This window comes from Drosophila santomea, chromosome 2L, assembly GCF_016746245.2.
Source record: "Drosophila santomea strain STO CAGO 1482 chromosome 2L, Prin_Dsan_1.1, whole genome shotgun sequence".
NCBI lineage: Eukaryota > Metazoa > Arthropoda > Insecta > Diptera > Drosophilidae > Drosophila > Drosophila santomea.
This window is the reverse complement of record NC_053016.2, coordinates 588053-606494: the sequence shown is the minus strand read 5'-3', so window position 1 is coordinate 606494 and position 18442 is coordinate 588053. Positions and strand designations below refer to the sequence as shown.

At 45.9% G+C, this 18442-nt stretch overlaps 2 protein-coding genes and 1 long non-coding RNA gene across 3 annotated transcripts; 1 reads left to right on the top strand and 2 right to left on the bottom strand.

The window, feature by feature from the left end:
- Window positions 1-446: 446 nt before the first annotated feature.
- Window positions 447-11826, top strand: LOC120458868 (homeobox protein goosecoid). The gene is made up of 3 exons (XM_039646701.2): window positions 447-1948; window positions 2927-3288; window positions 11164-11826. Exons 1-3 carry the CDS (start codon window positions 1318-1320, stop codon window positions 11428-11430), a joined length of 1260 nt encoding a protein of 419 aa, XP_039502635.1. The 5' UTR covers window positions 447-1317; the 3' UTR covers window positions 11431-11826.
- Window positions 11827-11904: 78 nt separating this feature from the next.
- On the bottom strand, window positions 11905-12715 carry LOC120458869. The gene is made up of 2 exons (XR_005617231.1): window positions 12556-12715; window positions 11905-12483 (listed from the first exon to the last, which is right to left on the bottom strand). It is a non-coding gene; the product is annotated as an uncharacterized LOC120458869 (long non-coding RNA).
- Window positions 12716-16217: 3502 nt separating this feature from the next.
- On the bottom strand, window positions 16218-18336 carry LOC120458040 (retinal homeobox protein Rx). Its single transcript, XM_039645549.2, has 3 exons — window positions 17724-18336; window positions 17349-17614; window positions 16218-17293 (listed from the first exon to the last, which is right to left on the bottom strand). Exons 1-3 carry the CDS (start codon window positions 17762-17764, stop codon window positions 16539-16541), a joined length of 1062 nt encoding a protein of 353 aa, XP_039501483.1. The 5' UTR covers window positions 17765-18336; the 3' UTR covers window positions 16218-16538.
- Between the last annotated feature and the right edge of the window lie 106 nt (window positions 18337-18442).

Here is an 18442-nt window from a genome sequence, read left to right as displayed (position 1 = left end):
GAACGGAGATGATAAAGATAAAGCTGGAAAAGGCAGAAAGAGCAAGAAGCAGCGCTCCTCCGTGGGCGGATTGAGCGCATAATGATGTTTATGTGTTGCCAGAAACATAAAAGCATTAATTTAGTCATTATCTTCTTAAGATACGGCGCCGGCAGAGGCAGTGGAGTATCAGAATCCCCTGGACGCGAGAAGAGAGCGTCAGGCTTTTTGCCTGCCATAATTTCCATCAACATTTTTATGCTACCCCCTGCTACACACTCTGAGTGAAAGCGAGAGAGCTTCTGTTGCCGTCTCCTGCGCACCCGCTTCCCTTCTCTTTCGCTCCCACGACAGCTATCTCTTTCTGTGGGGGCCGCGGGGTCTGTCAGTGATGACTTTATCTGTATAAATAACTGTCAGTGGCCAAAGAAAGTAAGTAGAGAGCGGAAAAATACGAAATAAAAAAAATATCTGAAAGCATTGGTGTGAATTGGGGGGAAAGGGAGGCGCTGCTGAATGGGACATTATCTCCGTAGCGCCATCTTTATCCTGGACCTCCTGCCTACCTTCAACCTGGAACACAGCAAGATGGGGGCCCGACACCATCAACCACCACCAGCAAGAGCGAGAGAAGGAGATGCAGAGTAAAAGCAAGAAAGGGAGGGAGGATAGAAAGAGAGACGTCCGAGGCCAGAGAGCATTGCCAAGCAATATGGAAGCGTTGAGGGCGTGGCTTCACCCCGATTTCATTGGCCAAAGTCGAAAAATGTCCGCTTAGCGAGAGAGCAGATGTGAGTTTGTATCTGCCATCTGAGAGCGTGTATCTATATCTGTCGAGGAACTGGCTACTCAATCGACAACTTGTCGGGCGGAACGCTCTCACAACACTTTCGCAGCTCGAGCGGACAAGAAGGGTTCCCGGTGGCTGCAAACCTGTGAAATAATAAATTATCATCACGACGCGATTGCAGTGCGTGTTTCTAGTGCGGTTTAGTGGACTTGGCATCGATCAAATCACACCAGCGTCTTATTCAATCCAGTGAAAGAAAAACGTACACTTTATATTGTGGATTAAAAAAAATTTATAAGCGCTCTGTGCTTTAAAAGTGCCGCTTCTCAAAACAGCAGTGGGAAAGAGTCATTTTCCTACTCGAAAGTTTCATAGACTTCTTCAAAATTCTCTCCTCACTGTGGACCCCTGGAGGAGGCGGTGGAGGCACCACCACCACCACTCCCAGCACCACGCCCGACATACCGCCCTCGAAGGCCAAGTTCAAGATCACCGTCGTGAGTACGCCCAGCCCCTCCCCGCCGCCTACGCCCCCTCCGGCTGGATCTATGCTGGCACAAATGGTCGAGACAAATTCCCCGCCGGCGGGTTACACCCTCAAAAGGTCGCCCAGCGATCTCGGCGAGCAGCAGCAGCCTCCAAGGCAGATCTCACGATCTCCGGGCAACACGGCCGCCTATCACCTGACCACCGCCATGCTCCTGAACTCCCAGCAATGCGGCTACTTGGGCCAGCGGTTGCAGTCGGTCCTCCAGCAGCAGCACGCCCAGCACCAGCAGTCCCAAAGTCAAACTCCGTCCTCCGATGATGGCAGCCAGTCGGGTGTCACCATCCTGGAAGAGGAAAGAAGAGGAGGAGCCGCAGCCGCGTCTCTCTTCACCATTGACAGCATTTTGGGCTCTCGTCAACAAGGAGGAGGATCCGCGCCAAGCCAAGGCAACCACATCAGTAGCAATAGCAACCAAAATGGACTGACCTCGAATGGCATCAGTTTGGGTCTGAAGAGAAGTGGCGCCGAGTCTCCTGCCTCGCCAAATTCCAACTCTAGTTCCAGTGCAGCCGCCAGTCCCATCCGACCGCAGAGGGTTCCTGCCATGCTGCAGCATCCTGGCCTGCATCTGGGTCACTTGGCGGCTGCAGCGGCGAGCGGTTTTGCCGCCTCTCCCTCGGACTTCCTGGGTAAGCCTAAATAGATCCCCCTGTTCCTGGCATTACCCCCCTTAGCTGAAATTGATATGACTCCATTATGAAACAACTTAGGTAAAACCGAAAGTTGTCAAAGGCTGCTTCTTAAGAACTCTTTAAAGTTGATATAGATTTTTAAACATTAAACATAAATACCTTATTTAATGTTTCTAAACTCCGAAAGCACCTGAAGGCAACTTACTCATGCAGTCAGGAATCATCCATTCACCCACTCAACCACTCAAATCCTGACATCCTCATCCTCACCCACTCAACCGAACAACTCACATTCGCTAGAGTATCCTGAATGGCATTATTCATAATTAGGCAATGATCCGTAAAAGATGATTCCGCATTTCCATTCCATTTTCCTTCGATTTTGCGGTGAGAGGATTTGCATTGGGCTATAAGTCTTAGCTTTGTTCGGAAAGCCAGGGTAATTCGGGATGCTGGGGTGGCTTTAAGATGGGCTCGGGTCTTGTGTTGATTCGAGCGTGGGTCTCAGGCGCAGATTTATGCAGAATAACGCTTATATTCATTCAAAGGCTCCCCCGCAGGACATGAATATTAAAAACCTGGGCGCAACTTTTTTCCCCGGCTTGCTGCAACCGGAAACGGAAGCCTCACATACGCCTACAGCTGGGGTCAAAGGAATAGATCCGTTTTGTGATATGCTATCTACATAAATATGATTGTAACATTCTTCGTAAAGATGTGCATAGGTTCAACTACTTAATTTGCTGAAAAGGGAAATAGTTCAACAGTTTTGAACTGCTACTCGTTTTGCGTCAGCTGTAAGCAAAATGGCGGCAGTTTTATTTTGCGCGTTTCGTTATGCGCATTTTTAAGGATTTACCCAGGAACATTCCACTCACACCCTTTTCCGTGTTCCTCTTTCTGCAGTTATATGATGATGATATGGCTGTTATTACAACCGGGGAATAATGAATTTTCCTTTTGTTTTTCCTGCAGTGGCGTACCCCAACTTCTATCCAAACTACATGCACGCCGCTGCGGTGGCGCATGTGGCTGCTGCTCAGATGCAGGCGCATGTGAGTGGAGCAGCCGCTGGATTGTCGGGTCACGGACACCATCCGCACCACCCCCATGGGCACCCGCACCACCCACATCTGGGCGCCCACCACCACGGATCGCACCACCTCAGCCATCTGGGTCATGGACCTCCGCCGAAGAGGAAGCGTCGCCATCGCACCATCTTCACGGAGGAGCAGTTGGAGCAACTGGAGGCAACCTTCGACAAAACCCACTACCCAGATGTGGTGCTCAGGGAGCAACTTGCCCTCAAGGTGGATCTCAAAGAGGAAAGAGTTGAGGTGAGTTTAAAGCTTCAAATTTTTAACTTATTTCACTATGGTGTTTATAAAGGTGTCTAAAAGTGTACAATACCAAGTTTAATGCGTAATTTTACAGACCTTCAAAAGTGATTTCTGCAACCAGCTTTATCACCCCATGAACATTCAACGCATGGTTTTAGCTTTTGTTCACTGTGTTCTTCCTAACGACCTCCCACACTCCCTGTCAAGCAGTCTTTTCTTCTGTTTGGCTCTAATTTCACGCTCGTTTTAATTCGCCGCGTGAAACCAATTGAGTGCTACACCCCCGCTCTTCTCCACTTAACCAGAATCAGATTCCGAATCTGAATCTCTGGCATCTGCATCGCAATCTCTATTCTCTCCATCGATTCTCCCTCTGAGAACTTCTCCTTGTTTATTTAGTTGTCAGCGGCGTACATTTTGAGGGGCTTCTTCGCCGGCGAAAGCAAAACAATGCCAATCCCAATGATTCACTTAATTTGGGTAATGGGACTCGGGATACAACCGCATGTTTAAACGGATGGTGATGGTTATTTGCTTGGTGGTTGCCCCTGAATCGTATCATTGGTAATGTAAATATGCAGGGATTCCGCCTTCTGCGCCCTTGTAAATCCCACCCCGGGGGATGAACCATCCCTTTGACATCGGCAATTGTGATTCAAAGTCCATTAGTGTCGAGGAAACCCAACAACAAACAAACAAATTGAGAGGTCACCAAGGAAGAAAGCGACGACAAAAGTTGACAATTTAATTTGTTCACATTTTCGGTGCATTGGTGGGTGGCTATTTCGCGTCTTTGATGAGGATTACCCACGCTTTCCGGAGTTCCGGAACCCCTTAGTTTTCGTTTCCCTGGCAATATGTTTGTCAACCGGTCAAATGTTTAATCTATAACCCATCCAACCCCATCTCACCCTCACCTTTCGCTGCGCAGGAAGGCGGACAAGTGCGACATTTGTTGACACTCGAAGGGTTTTGGCTTATGTTTAGCCTTGAGCTTAAGACAACTTACACATTAACATTACTAACCATTTAGGATAATGAGCAGCGTGGCGTTACTCAACCCGCAGGCGAATTGACGCCCGCTTTTTGATTAGGCGACAAATTTGACCCGCGGCGAGCATTGGAATCCTAAGCGGATTAGAATGCAGGTTGTTAGTTGCGAGGCGGGAGTTGGGAGTTGTCAGGCGGGAGGAGTTCTACAATAGAAAAGCCGAGGTGGGGAAAGATTTCCCAACTCTTTAACTAATTGGAATTCGGCGGAGCCGAATCTGCTGGCTCACGGGGGCGACTAATTAACATACAACACACAAAAAGAGACTTCAAACTTGTCTCTGACAAGCAAAGTGGATGAGGAAAGAGACGGCAGCAATCCCAATCCCCAAGTAAATCTTGTGCTCAGTCATCGCTCGTCATTGACTTAAGCAGCATAATCAACTTGAGCTCTGGCTTCCAACTCGGAACCCCGGCTTTTGTGACTGCTACTGTTTAGCATATTTGCATGCCAAGAGCTGCCACTCGAGGCCTCCGAGCCCCCCGATTGCGGGACAGTCTTTAAGACCCCAGTCGCTCCATAAGTGGCAATAATTATTGAAAATCTTACCTAAGACAAACAGCAGCAATAACAAAAGAGAAAACCACTGAAAAAAGTGAACAAATTCGAAGCCTACACATGCGATGCTTTGCTGAAAAGAGTCGGTTTGATCGGTGATCAATTGGCTAAGGATGGCAACTAAGTTTACTTTATTAGCTAGATTTGAATATAGTTAGGCTATGTGCATACCAAAAGTTCTACCTGTAATGCTGGTTCTCATAGGTTTCATTCTCCAAAGCTCCGAGCCAACATCTCCTGATTATTCAGTTCCCATCCAGAGCTCGTTCGTTTAAATGATCTGCTTATTTTGACTTCATAATTTACAATTATTATTTTTATTTAGCCACTCGAGGCGAGAGTCCGGTGGCTTCTTCTCGGACCGGATTGGATCGGATTGGTTTGTATGGGATTGCATTTGATTGTATGGGATTGGACTGCAAAACAGTAGCTCTACCTGTAGAGCAAACAAACCCGTTCTTTGTCCGCCTGCCTCTCTTTTTTCGCCTTGGCTTCTGTGGTGCGTGCAAGTCAAATACGCCTAATCCCGCAGCTCAAGTGATCGAGGTGATTTCGTTCTCCGATCAGCCAGATAGACAGATAGAGAGGGATGTAGCCAGAGGCTGGGGATGCAGAGGAGGAATGCCTGGAGGGCATTTCAAATATTTGTCTTCGGTCGTCGCCAAGAAATTAGTAATCATCAGCTTGGCATAATTTGTGCTCCCCTCTCCTTTCGATCGCTCAACTCTACAAATATTGATGTTACCCCTTCCCAGACCCAGACTTATAGAGAGTGGAGAACGGAGAAGAATGTGCCCACTCATCACTCCCATCACTCCATTGTGAACTGATCTCTGTTGTGGCTGCAGTTTTCTCTCACTGTCGTTTTGTTTTGGCCAGGAATTGAAAAGGGCTTGTCACCCTACTGCCTTTCTTTCGAGGATCATCCGGCATCTCAAGCGTTGCCGCTTTGAAGTTGCACAATTGAGAGGCCTCGGCTTGAAAAGGGATCGGGTTTTTCTATTTCGTGGCCACCTGCGTTGGCTATTAACTAAAGTATGGCTTCTGTATGATAACTATTATTATTATTGTTGTTTTTCCTTAGACACAATAAACACATCCCTTCCCACTCGCCAATGCTTGTTTAGCTTCGAAATTGAATTAAAAACGGCAATGAGCTGGAATCAGCAGATTTCCGTTAATTTAACCCGAGGTCACAAACCACCAACCACCCACCACTCACCACCCACTGGGTGAGCCACTCAACAACCATACCGCCCACAAATCTCACACCCCACACTCGCCGTAAATGCTGTTGTTATAATTTTTCATAATTTTCCGTTATTCAAACACTTGAGTTTTGGGATGCGAATTTTCAGTTATCCCCCGAGAATTCTCGGGCAGCAAAGTGCGTTTATATCCTCGAGCCATGGAAAATGGAAAGATTGGAGGGGCGGACTTTTTCCGAGGGGAGCAGACGCTTTTCCCATGTTTGCTTTACAGTTTTGGCTGTCGAAGCGTGTAACCGTAGACAAATATTATCGCTGGGGGAGGAAATTGCCCCTGAAGCTGCATAAATTTACACAAAAAACGCAGTGGGTGGTGAAAGGTGCCGCGACAGGTGCACTTCTCACTAAGCTCTTAAAAGGTCGTCCGTGGCGGCGATTAGCAGTAAAAAAAGAATTTCACAATACAGGTTACATTTAAATGCCGTTTTGAGGGTGAAAATACATTAATTTTGATGAGGTCAAATGACAGACTTTATATAAACATCGTTTGAATGCCTTATTCAGAGTAATTTAAAAAGTGCTCGCTTTTCTTATAATCCCCATCATAAAAACGATAATAAAAGTTTTACTCACCCATTTTCTTTTTGCGGTTCGCCTTTCGTTTTCTTCTTTGCATTTTCTCTCAGCAATATTACGGTTAACCTCAGATGTAGTATTATAAAGGCATTTTTACCTTTTATTAAAAATCACTAAAAACAAAAATCACACAAATCAGTTATTCACTTTAAAAAAATGAGAAAAAAAATCACTCACAGAAAAAAAAATCACTTAAAAAATCACTCATTCACTTAAAAAAAATGAGAAAAAAAATACCTTAAAAATGACTTACACAAAATCACTTATTCACTTTAAAAAAATGAGAAAAAAACACAATAAGGTGCAAAAACAGAAATGGCCGTCAAATGCAAATATGTATGTATGTTTGTATGTACGGAGTGCCACGCAAATTGGCAAGTCGCCCTTACATACATACATACATGCAAGCGGGTTGCTTTTCACCCTTTAAACCGTTTTTCTTATAGGATTTAATGCATTTAGTAGCAGATTTGTTGACCTTACACCTTAGAAAACACTTTTATCATAAATTTACTTAAACTTGCCGTGTTTAAAACGACAGAAGCGCTTTTCACTTAAGAACAACTTTCACACGGACTCTTTCCAATTGCCGGCGAGGAAAGGTTTTCGATTCGATCTCTTATTCCATTTCTGGCGCATACAAGTTAAGTGCGCAACACGAACACCAGAACTCCCGAAGTTCTTTTAAATAATTTTAAACTAGTTCTACACTTTTAAAACACAAAAATGCGATTGTTAATCTGCACTCCTTCTTGCAACTTTGACTCTTCCTCTTCTTTTACTTCTTCATCTTCTTTTACCCAGACCGCTGCACTTGGCGACGTTTCCAACACTATTTTCAGTACTTTCATTTGGCACTAACGCGATCTGCGTTAAACCCAATTGGAGTTTTTTACATAGTTTTTACACTTTTTTGTTTGATATTCGGCTGCTTTAGTTTAGCTCTTTAATACGAGCACATGCAGTTCCTTAACCCCACAATACACTGAACAAAATAGGAAGTGGGAACGTGCGTAACGAGCAATTTTCATGGGTGCGCGATTTTAATCCAACAACACGACGAAAACAGCGTCAACAATTCCCCAAAAAAGATTCTATGGTAATTGGGCTGCAGGTAGCGCCACCCATTTTGGTGACGAAGTTTCCAACCGACTTGTGCTGCCAATTTTCACTAATTAGAGTGACTGGCGAAAGGCAGCCGCCATTTTGAGCTTTCCACCGCCCCTTTCCACACTCCCCCCTTTTCGGCCACACACCCCATCTTAACCCATGACTGCCGATTTTTATTAGCCTTTCCTGGAGCCAGCCAAAAATGTGATGCTGTTCTAATTTTTTGGCAGCCTGGCGTTTTCAATGTTTTTTGGCTTTTGCCGGGACACATTTTCCGGGCCTGGAAAAACACGGGAAAATTAGGGGAAGGGGGGGAAAGTTCGAACCAGCAGGTGCAGCGATTATCGAAGCGCAAAGTTATCATAGCAGTGCAACTATGGACTGCATTTTCGGAAACATTCCATGGTAATCCAGCCACGCAGTCAGCAGACTGGCCGAAAACCCAAAAATAACACACACATCATGGTGGTCAGTCTGCCCACTGCCCCTCCCCGCTCCGCCCCTTGAATTTCTGAATTTCCCAGGGGGAAAAGCGACGGGGGCGGGTGGGGGGAGAGGGGTCTGGAGCGTAAAGCGCTTTTGTAGTTAATTAAAAATCAACTGCCGTGGGCATGTTTGTTCAATGGATTTCATGCACGTTTCGAATGTGTGCCGCTCGTCGGCCTTTTTGCCCCTCGACTTTCCGCCGCCCCTCGACTTTCCTGCGGTATCAGCGATTTATGCGCTTTTGGATGAAAAATCTGTGGCAATATTTGCAGTGGCCAGTGGTTCCGCAGATCTATCGACTCCAAGGCGCGAGCCAATGCATGTCAAGTTGTGCACTTTCCGTTCCCAAAAAAATGCATTGCTCATACACTGAAAGAATAGGTGCGACACACTGTAGACACCGAAAACTGCGATATCCTATCTCTATACTCTGCGTAGGTGCAATCATTCCCGCAGCTGTTTTCGCCATTTTGTCGGCTTTTGCTTGGGCCATAGAACAACATGGAAAATCGGCCACCACACGGACCCCCCTCTCCCCCTGGATCATCACTTTTTGCGCGTTTGTTTATTTAATTTCTCCAAATTTTCACTGCGATTTTTGCGAGCGTGCCAGCCGGCGAGACGCGGCATAAAACGCGCCCGCGGTTATGGCCAAATTGTTGTGCGTTAGTCAGATTTTAAACGCTAGGGGTGCGGGGAGGGGGGCTGATGAGGGTAGTTGAATTGGGCTTGAACGGAACGGAACTCTGTTGGCCGTACAAATTACGGGATTAGCAGAGCGAGCGCTTTTTTTCGGGCGCACACACACGGCGGCCAAACTCCGGATTTGGTAGTTCCGCCGGATTAGGGTTCAATGCGGTTCGCTGGCCAACATTTAATTAAAATATGAAAATTTAATGAGCGGAAACGACGAAAAAACGCAATCAGGCGGTAAAAATCGCCACAGATTTTTTGCACCCGCGGCTAGATGATGATTTTTTTGTTTTAGAATTTGTGGATTAAAACTGTTGCATAGGTAATTATCGTGTTAGTTTGTGTGTTGACATAATTAAGCTGAGTAATTCACATATTCATTGCCGCGATTTTGAAAAACGCAACGCGTTGTTCTGTGTGTTGTTCTGTTGTTTTAATAAGTTAAGCTCATAAAATTATGAAAATTATGAAAATAAATATGCAAAATATTAGGCCAGCGTGGGACTTGTCTAAAATCTAATTAGCCCGAAAACGAAAAATAAATGGAAATTTAAACTGACATTTGGCGAGAACTTCAATCGCGTTGCCAACTGCGAAAGTTCAAAGGTTTCCAAGGCAAAACAAAAATTAAAATCCCGAGCAAACAGCTGCAAAAATGAACTGGAATTTCATGCAAACTTAAATGAGCTCAGATATGAATTTCCTGGAGGCGGAAATCCCCTCGCCTTATAAGTTTAGCGCATTTTCCTGTCATTTCCCCGTTTTCCACTGCCACTTCCGTTTCCGCTTTCGCCTTCTCTGTTATTTCAACAAATTCAGTCGATTTGCTGCATAAACATTTCCGGAAACCCAGAGAAAACTCAACTTTCTCCCCAAATGATAACAGTGTGCAAAATCAACTTCTCCACCGCTGCCTAATTGTTCTAATTAAACTTTTTCCTGCCAGCCAGTTCGCTGCGAGTTCTCGCCCAGAGTTTCCCCAGTATTTATTCAGCAAATAATCAAAAAACAGACGGACAAATAAACACATAGGGGTTGCAAATTCACCATTGCACTCGGATTGGGCAAATAGAGTATCGCTGGGAGAACGAAGAGAAAGAGAGGAAAGACTCCGCCCTCCGAAGAGGAGAATGGGAATGGGAATGGGTTTTTGGGGTAGCTTTGGGGGCTAATGACAAGGCAGATGGGTTCACTTTCCACGAGGGTGATTACATAAGGGATTCCCGCTCCTCCTCCTCCTCATCCTTCTCGTCGGAATGATAGCTTCCCTTTCCCAGGCGGAGATATCCCCCTGATGATGTTTAACCCCTGAGTCACTTCACAGCCGCCTTTTGTTTTAATTAACTAAGTAGCTGGGGTCGAGGCCAGGCTGCCAAGGGGTTAAATAAGGGGTTAAGAGCGGGATGAGGCATCCAACGAGTTCACGGGGGGAATGGGCGTGGCCAAAGCCTAATAGCATAGTGGATCCAGCAAGGTAAATGAAAATGGGCATTACCTGACTTATCCTCTCAGCTGTTTCGAGATATAGCCAACGTTCTTTGCGGATTTACATAATAGTTTAATAAAAGTGATTAATATATTTGCTATTAGGTAGTCATTTTGCACCGATGGTTTTCCCAACCCATAACAAGCATTTCCCGCCCCAAATCATAAAGTGTTTCTCTTCCTTTTTGAAAACCCACTCTCTGCGGATTCCCAATTAATTACAATTACAATAAGTCATCTCATTAAGCCCGGAAAAGGAGAAAAGCGAGTGGGTGGATTGCTGTTCCTGGTAACTGGCCAAAAGATAACCGCCAAATTGAGAAATAGAAGTCTTAGAAGTGCAAAAAAGGAGAGGCGGACAAGGCAAAAAATGCTTAAATTATTTATGAGCGGAAATCGCAGCCAGAGTAGCGAACTCCCCAGCAAAACGGATGAAAGTGTTTTTGAAGCCCCGCGCTCAAAGTAACCTAGGTAGCACCCCATCCTCCCACTGAACCCTGAGTCTTAGCGCAGGGAAACAGGATTCGTTTTTATGAAAATTAGCGGGGCGAACGTAAAGTTGAATGAGTGTGATAAGGTGTAATAATCATAGCGAAGTACGAGTTGATTCACTTATATTAACGGACCGTTTCTCCTTTGTTCCAGGTGTGGTTCAAGAACCGGCGAGCCAAGTGGCGCAAGCAGAAGCGCGAGGAGCAGGAACGGATGCGGAAGCTGCAGGAGGAGCAATGCGGCAGCACCACCAACGGCACCACCAACAGCAACAGCGGCACCACCAGCACCACCGGAAACGGAACCGTGCCCGTAAAGTGCCCCGGATCCGATCACTATTCCGCGCAACTAGTGCACATCAAGAGCGATCCCAATGGGTACAGCGATGCCGACGAGTCCTCCGATCTGGAAGTGGCCTAAAAGGGGCGTGGCACTGGGTGTATATATGGGTTAAGAAGTGATTTAAGTGTATGTTGTGTAAATTAAAGGGAAACTTATGCCTAAACTAGTTTAGAGAGCTGCACCCCCACTTATTTATTGAATTTGTATACGACTGACTACTTAAACTGCATTAAATAGTTCAAAGAGTTTTGCGACATTGGCGCCAGCTCATATGTTTTGTTTTGTAAATAGACAGAAACCCCTTTTCGAACTCTTTTTGTTACTAGGTTGTAAGTTGATAAAGCAGACCTAGAAAATATCTTAATTATATTTAGTAAAATTGTACAGTCACCTAAAGCTATGTTAGTGAGTAAGTGCGCGAATGTATTGTATCAAACTAGAGCGTGAATGCATTTTGTGGTATTTGTTTCGTGTCCTGTGTCCAAGTCCAAAGTTTATTGCATCTATATACAAATCTCCATAAAGCGTATTGATAAATAAGCAAGCATACCATACTAGACGAACGTTAAGTGTCATTCCTCCAACGATTAATTCTAATGTTAAACCTAAACTAACTTATTGAGAACCGAAAATAAAACGCAAACTCGCCAAAAGTCAAACAAAGATGCCAGCAAGTCGTTTAACTCTGGTTGGGAAACTTTCGATGATAAGTGGGAAGACCCGGCGAGCAGCTTTCACACCTGCCACTCCAGTAATGGGAGATGGAGCTACTGATCCAATGCCACCTGCCAATGGGGCAGGAAAATGGGAGATGGGCGGCAAACGCGGCGGCAGCGGTCAGCCTGTTAGCAGCTTCGATGGGCACTTTGATGGCTTCGCCTCCAATCAATTCGCACGCAGACACACAAAGGATCTGGAGTGGAGTGGTGGAGCACGGGACAGGAAAATCCATATGCATCCGCATCCTCTCTGCTCTTCGGCAGATGTATCTGCATGTCCTCTGCCGGCATTTGTTGGCCATTTTCAATTCTGGCATTGCGATTCGGGGGTCGGGACAGAACAAGATGGAAAAGCCACTCAAATCATCCCCTGCACAGAGCGAATATCCAGTATGAATCACTCTGAGGTGTGCTGGGGAAAACAAGATACAGATTCACTAGATACAGATACAGATACAGCAGTGCAGATACAGTTGAAACGAACCGTACAGAAAGGAATTTTCAGGACACACCAATTAGAAAATCAATTATGCATCTTTGTTTTGTTGCAGATTCATAGATTTTCATAGACATTCCCAACTCAAAATTTTAAAAGTCGCATTTTTTGGTTACATATGTATTTGTCAATTTCGGGAACTGCCTGAGAATTATTCTCGGTTTGACTTACTTCGCCTCCCCCAACTTTTCAGCCACCCCAAGTTTGACTGACAAGTTGTCTCGTTTGGGCCGTATTGTGTCCTTTACAGCTTGTTATTCCTCCCCCCTTTTTTTTGTTTTTCTCTTTGCCAAAGTTCCATCTTGTTATTTTCCTTTGGCGAAGCCGGAGCTGCACGTTCAGGTCCATTCAGGTGAGAGACTCCGACGACTCGAATCGATGGCCAAATTTAAATTCAAATTTATTCTATCTTGACCTGACTTGGCTCGTTCTTTCTTCCATTTGGACCTTTGTGCCTTGCTCGCCATTTTGCGCCCAGTCATTCCTGCCTTCTATTTGCATAGGCCTATGTGATATGATCTCGAGTTACCCGCAATTTCCAATCCCGAATCCCGAACTGGAATCCGGGATCCTGGCTACTGGCTCCTGGTTTCTGGCTTCTGGTTTTGCGTCGGGTTTTGTTTGCTGCCCGTTAATAGTTCGTGTAAAAATCTACAAATATTTGCACTCTATTAATTTTTCTGATTCTTTTCCGAACCGTTCTCGTGTTTCCCTTGTTTTTCTAGTGCACGCTTCGCATAATTTTTTTCGTTCCTGTTCTGTATCAACACGAAATTTAATATACACGCAGACCCGTTTTCCCCATCTTGTCCTCAAATTCCATGTACAGCAATATTTTTCCGTGATTTGAAATAAATGTGTACTTTTTCATATAAGCATGTGTTTAATGTTTTAATTGTTTACATATTTATTCATATTATGATGTAATTACTAAATGTATATGGGTAAATTTGCATGGTATATGTATCTATATTCATATTTCTACGTGTATTTTTGAGAGACGCGCTGCAGGAGGATGGATATTAATATATATAGCATTTTTTACATAATTTTTTTCGAGAGCTTTTCCGTTTTGCGCTTTGTGCATGTGCATGTACATGCAGCACATAAAATATTTACCCATTAAATTTGCCTTTAATTAAATGTGCCCTCCCTGACTTTTTTCTTATTTATAGGAGCCAAGGGAGGGGGCCGACATTTCGTTTGTTAAAATAAAAATATTGTTAATTGCAATTTATTCACATGAACACCTCTCTGCAATCCAAATGGAAAATGAAAAACGGCGGGGAGCGGACAAAGTCATTTCAGTCACATTCGATTTTAATATTTCATTATTTAATGTTGCCCTGGGAGCCGAGGGGGAAGCGGGGGCTGGAAATCGAGTGCATATGCATAATGAATAACTCATTTCGAGCCGACTGAGAGATTGCGATTCATGAGTGTCGGGTCCAGCTCCAACGACTAATTGGGAACGGATTGGTGTGGTCTGGTCGAGGAATTACCATGGGACATTGGAGCACCGCTGCAGGGAAGGATTAAGGCCGTCCAGGTATGGTATTGGTAATATTCATTGAAGTAATATCCATCAAAAAATTATTCGTTCTAAATCCTTTTGTCGCCGAGTCAGCAACATCTTCATAAATATTATGTTTTATATCCATCACTAAAATCGAAAAATTCGAGATTTTCAAACGAATTTATTTGCGAGGAAACCCATGGGGAAATGCCATGAACTCTGATTAGGTTATTTTGGATCCAGGACATCGAAAGCATTTCAATATGATTTTTCAACCCCTCAAACAGGCCAGTTCCAGTGATTGACCCACGTCATAGCTGCTGGCAAGAATCCTGCCGTAGATTAGCAGGTGAAGCAGGTGAGTTTAATCCATAAAATGTGCGATTATTGCGTTTATGCGGCCCGGGGCGCATTCGATATAAAATATAAACAAACGTTAGAGAAATTACAGCACAAAAGCCGAGCAAGGAGCAGCTCTCAGCTCAGCTCTCTCGCAGGATGTCCTTATATGTACAGCACACATGGCTTGTATCCCTTGGATCCCTCCCCTCCTCTTCCTCTACCTCAATCCTCCTTTTCACTTTCCTCCCTTTTGCTCCTCCAAGGACCGACGCTTATTTGACTATCGATTAAAGTTTGTGGTCCTTGTGCACACAGCCCCGAGATGCGAGTGCTCGAAATAATACCGGAGAAAAGATTTTCGATTAATTTTAAATGTGCCACTGGTAGCAATAAGATGGCAGACCAGACAGCTTGAAAACCCAGGCAGCCGAGAACCGAAATGTGGAGAGTTGTGAAAATATTCAAATATAGTTACAAGTATCAGATATTTTAGAGACGCCCCCACTTCTTGAATCACTTTTGAAAAAGCCAACCAAATTTCAGTGCGCACTGTTGCGCGGCCTCATAACGGAAGATTATCCAATAGCAACCGGTCGCATGCTCATCTTCATCCTCATCACCATCCCCATCCTCATCGGCATCCGCATCCGCATCCAAGAACCATCCGCCATGTCAACCCTCGACCGGGGATAATGAACTTTTTTGGCCAGCCGAGCGTGCCGTTGGGTTTGTGAGTCTGCGGCCTGTCCGCCCGCTGCCACATCCACATCCACCTCATCCTCAGCCTCAGCCTCAATTAGCTTATTGTCCCTGTCATTGTCAGCAGCAAAATGGCATCCGAGGATAGGGTGCGCACTGGCTGTCTCTGGGTGGCCCTTGGCCTCGCAAAATCCACAAGGAGCTTGCCAAGGTGTTAAGCCAGCTGAGCCGGCTGCCCCCAGCACCGAATCCTTACCTCTGCCGGGCCTTTTGCCGCTCCACGCCCCTGAAGGCTCTGGCTTAAGTCCAGCCGGCTTCTCTGGCCAAACCGGAAGAGTCATAGTCGAGCGAGATGCCCTCATGTGATCAGGTTCTTTCGTTGTAATTAGAATCGCACACCTAGTGAAGCCTGTTATTTCTGTACTAGGTAAACTTAGGAGCTAGCTAGGAAGACATGTCAATTTTATAAAAGAGGTATGGAAACATTACCTAACTAACACATTTCATTAGGAAAACGGTGTCGAAATCGTTACTTGTGCTCTTTTTTCTCCATCGCGAGGACCCTGTCCGCAGTAAGCTTTCCTCTTAATGGTGAGCAGGAGTCGTTTGGTAGGAGTGCTTAGGATCAGGACCCGCAGAAGTCCTCGTTGGTAGCATTAAATGGAAATTACAGCCAGCCAGTGGACTGGTCAGAGGCCAGGGAAGAGCGGGGAGCGGTCTTTGGTAATTGTTGAAAAGTAAAACAAATGTTATTGCCGAACAAACAGAACTGAAAGCCGAAATCCATTCAAATCGCACAACTAGCTTGCCTCTAATCCGAGCCACAAATAAGGCGTGTGCAGAGGGTAGGGGGTAGGGGGCGTGGCAGGAGCGTAGGGGGGTTCCTTTGTTGGGCACACACATGCGGAATCCATAAAAGCTAGAGCTGAGCCTGGCCAGAAAAGGTACCCGTACTCGTAGTCAAGGACCCGTTCCGTTTCAATTCGAATGTTTCGAATTTCACAAATGTACACTACGAAAAAGATTCTATTTTAATAATTCTATTACTCTATTTAAATTAGAAATTTGTTTTCAAATGCTATAAATTTTTAATCATTAATTTACAGTAACCCACTTTTCTGTTAATCAAGACACATTTCCAGTACGTAAGTAATACAACTTCTGAAAAACTAATATCTAGTACTAACATTTTCGTAAATCGAGCTCCCAAATATTTGTAGTCAAGTGTGGCGACCTTGTTTGGTCTTGAACTTAGGCATTAACATTGACTAGAAAACAAAAATATAACTAGAGCAGGTTTCGCACTTCTCCTTCCCCGATCCACACTTTTCTTGCAGTAGGTTAGAAGGTGAAGCTTGGATTTCCTTTATATAGAAATACGTTACACTAAGCAGAGAATTCGCCTAAGTTGGATTCACAAAACATCGCTAGTAATGACACTACCGCACATTGGGCCGCCCTCATGCTGGTGATGATGCAGTTGCTCTACAAGATCAGCGATTCCGTCGACTCCTATGCTCAACGAGGGCAGCGACTTGTCCAGCACCAAAAGCGAGGGAGGCGTTTTGGGCTCGCCCTCCTCCATGCCGAAGGAGGACATGCCGATCCCCTCCAGACACAGTTCATTGGAGGATCCGACCAGCTGGGAGTGAGTCCCGTAGACCTGCATCTGGGACTGCTCCATGCTGAGAATGCAGTCCGCCTTGAAGCTGTCGATCGTGAACTGGTCCACGTCCACGCTGAGAAACTTCATCTCGTCGTAGGCGGAGGAGCCATCGGTCATGTCCAAGCTCAACGACGCGGCGAACTCAAGACCCGGATGAAGCTGGGGATTCTGCTGCTGCTGCTGCTGGTGGTGGTGATGACTCGAACCCTCGGCGTGAATCGGATCGGATGGAAGCTGTTGAGGCGGGTGCTGCTGGAGCTGATTATCGGAGTCCATCTGCGGTTGTGTCTGCGCTTGCGTTTGAGGAGGATATGTGGACCACTCCATGGAGAGCCCGCTGCCACCCCTTTCCAGTCCCAGGTGGTCAATGTTGAGGTTGAGAAATATATTCGGCGATAGCCTGGAGGGCGACATGACCCCCGTGCCGTAGGAGGCCTTGAGTTCATTATCAAGGGAGTTCGAGGATTGGGGTGGGGTATCCGGCAACAGGGTTCCACCTTCACCTGAAATCAATTTAGGTTATAGGTAGGTGATAGGCACAAAGAAATTATTCCTTACCCAGTGCACTATCCAGTTGGCCCAGCACGGCGCTATCGTCGTAGGCCACATCCAGATCCAGCGTTCCCTCCTTATAGTCTCCGCCAAGGCCACCGATCTTCTCCTGCTTGCGCCACTTGGCCCGCCGGTTCTGGAACCATACCTGCACCCTCGCCTCCGTCAAATCGATCCTCACGGCCAGCTCCTCCCGGAAAAACACGTCCGGATAGTGCGTTCGCTGAAACGCCCTTTCCAGCTCCTGCAGTTGCAGTGTGTTAAATGTGGTTCTACAGCGATAGGGATTCTAGTATTAATGGTTATGTAGCCTCTTTGAATGTTTATAAAACTGGTCCAGTTTTTTGTTATATTCCGCGATATATATATATGGGTATATACCTGTATCTCCGCTGCTTGCGCTTCATTGTGCCTTTGTCCATGCGAATCCTGAGCTTCCTGTGGGTGGGCGCAGACTTACGGAGTGGGTGGCGAAGTAGTGCCCACTGAGGTGTGGATCTCGCTCAATCTCAATATCTCCCTCGGCGAGGATGGGGCTCTTCAAGCGCGTCGTGACATAGTCGCCGTGTGTTTTTCTATTTTTTAACGATTTTCGTCGACACTTCGAGGGCTTCGCGTCGCTGCTTCTTCTCGCTTTTCCGCCTCGACAAATTCCACGGCGGAAAAACTGTACAACAACAACGACGAAAACACGGATGAAGTCTTTGGAGCAAGAAGGCAGCTGCAGGCTCAGCATAAGTCCACCACCAGGGTAATCTGCATCTCCTCCGATTCCGATTCCGATTCCGAGTCCCGACTTCCCTTGCTCGGATTTAGCTTCAGCTCTGGATGGCTAGGCGATGTCAGATTGTCCAGCTGTGCATGTCAAACCTTGAGGCACGGGCAATGCTCTTGCCTCGACGACGCGAATTCGACTGAGGAGGATTTTGGATTTCCACGGGGAACAGTGACAGTGCGTGCAGTCCGTCGACAGAAGCCGTAGAAGTCGCCCATAGTCCACTGGAACTCGCACACTCGCGGGCTCCCTACACGTAAGGGTCTATACCATGCCTGAAAGGTCTGACCCGGTCTAGCCGCTTAAGCAGTCGTTGTAGCCGGGC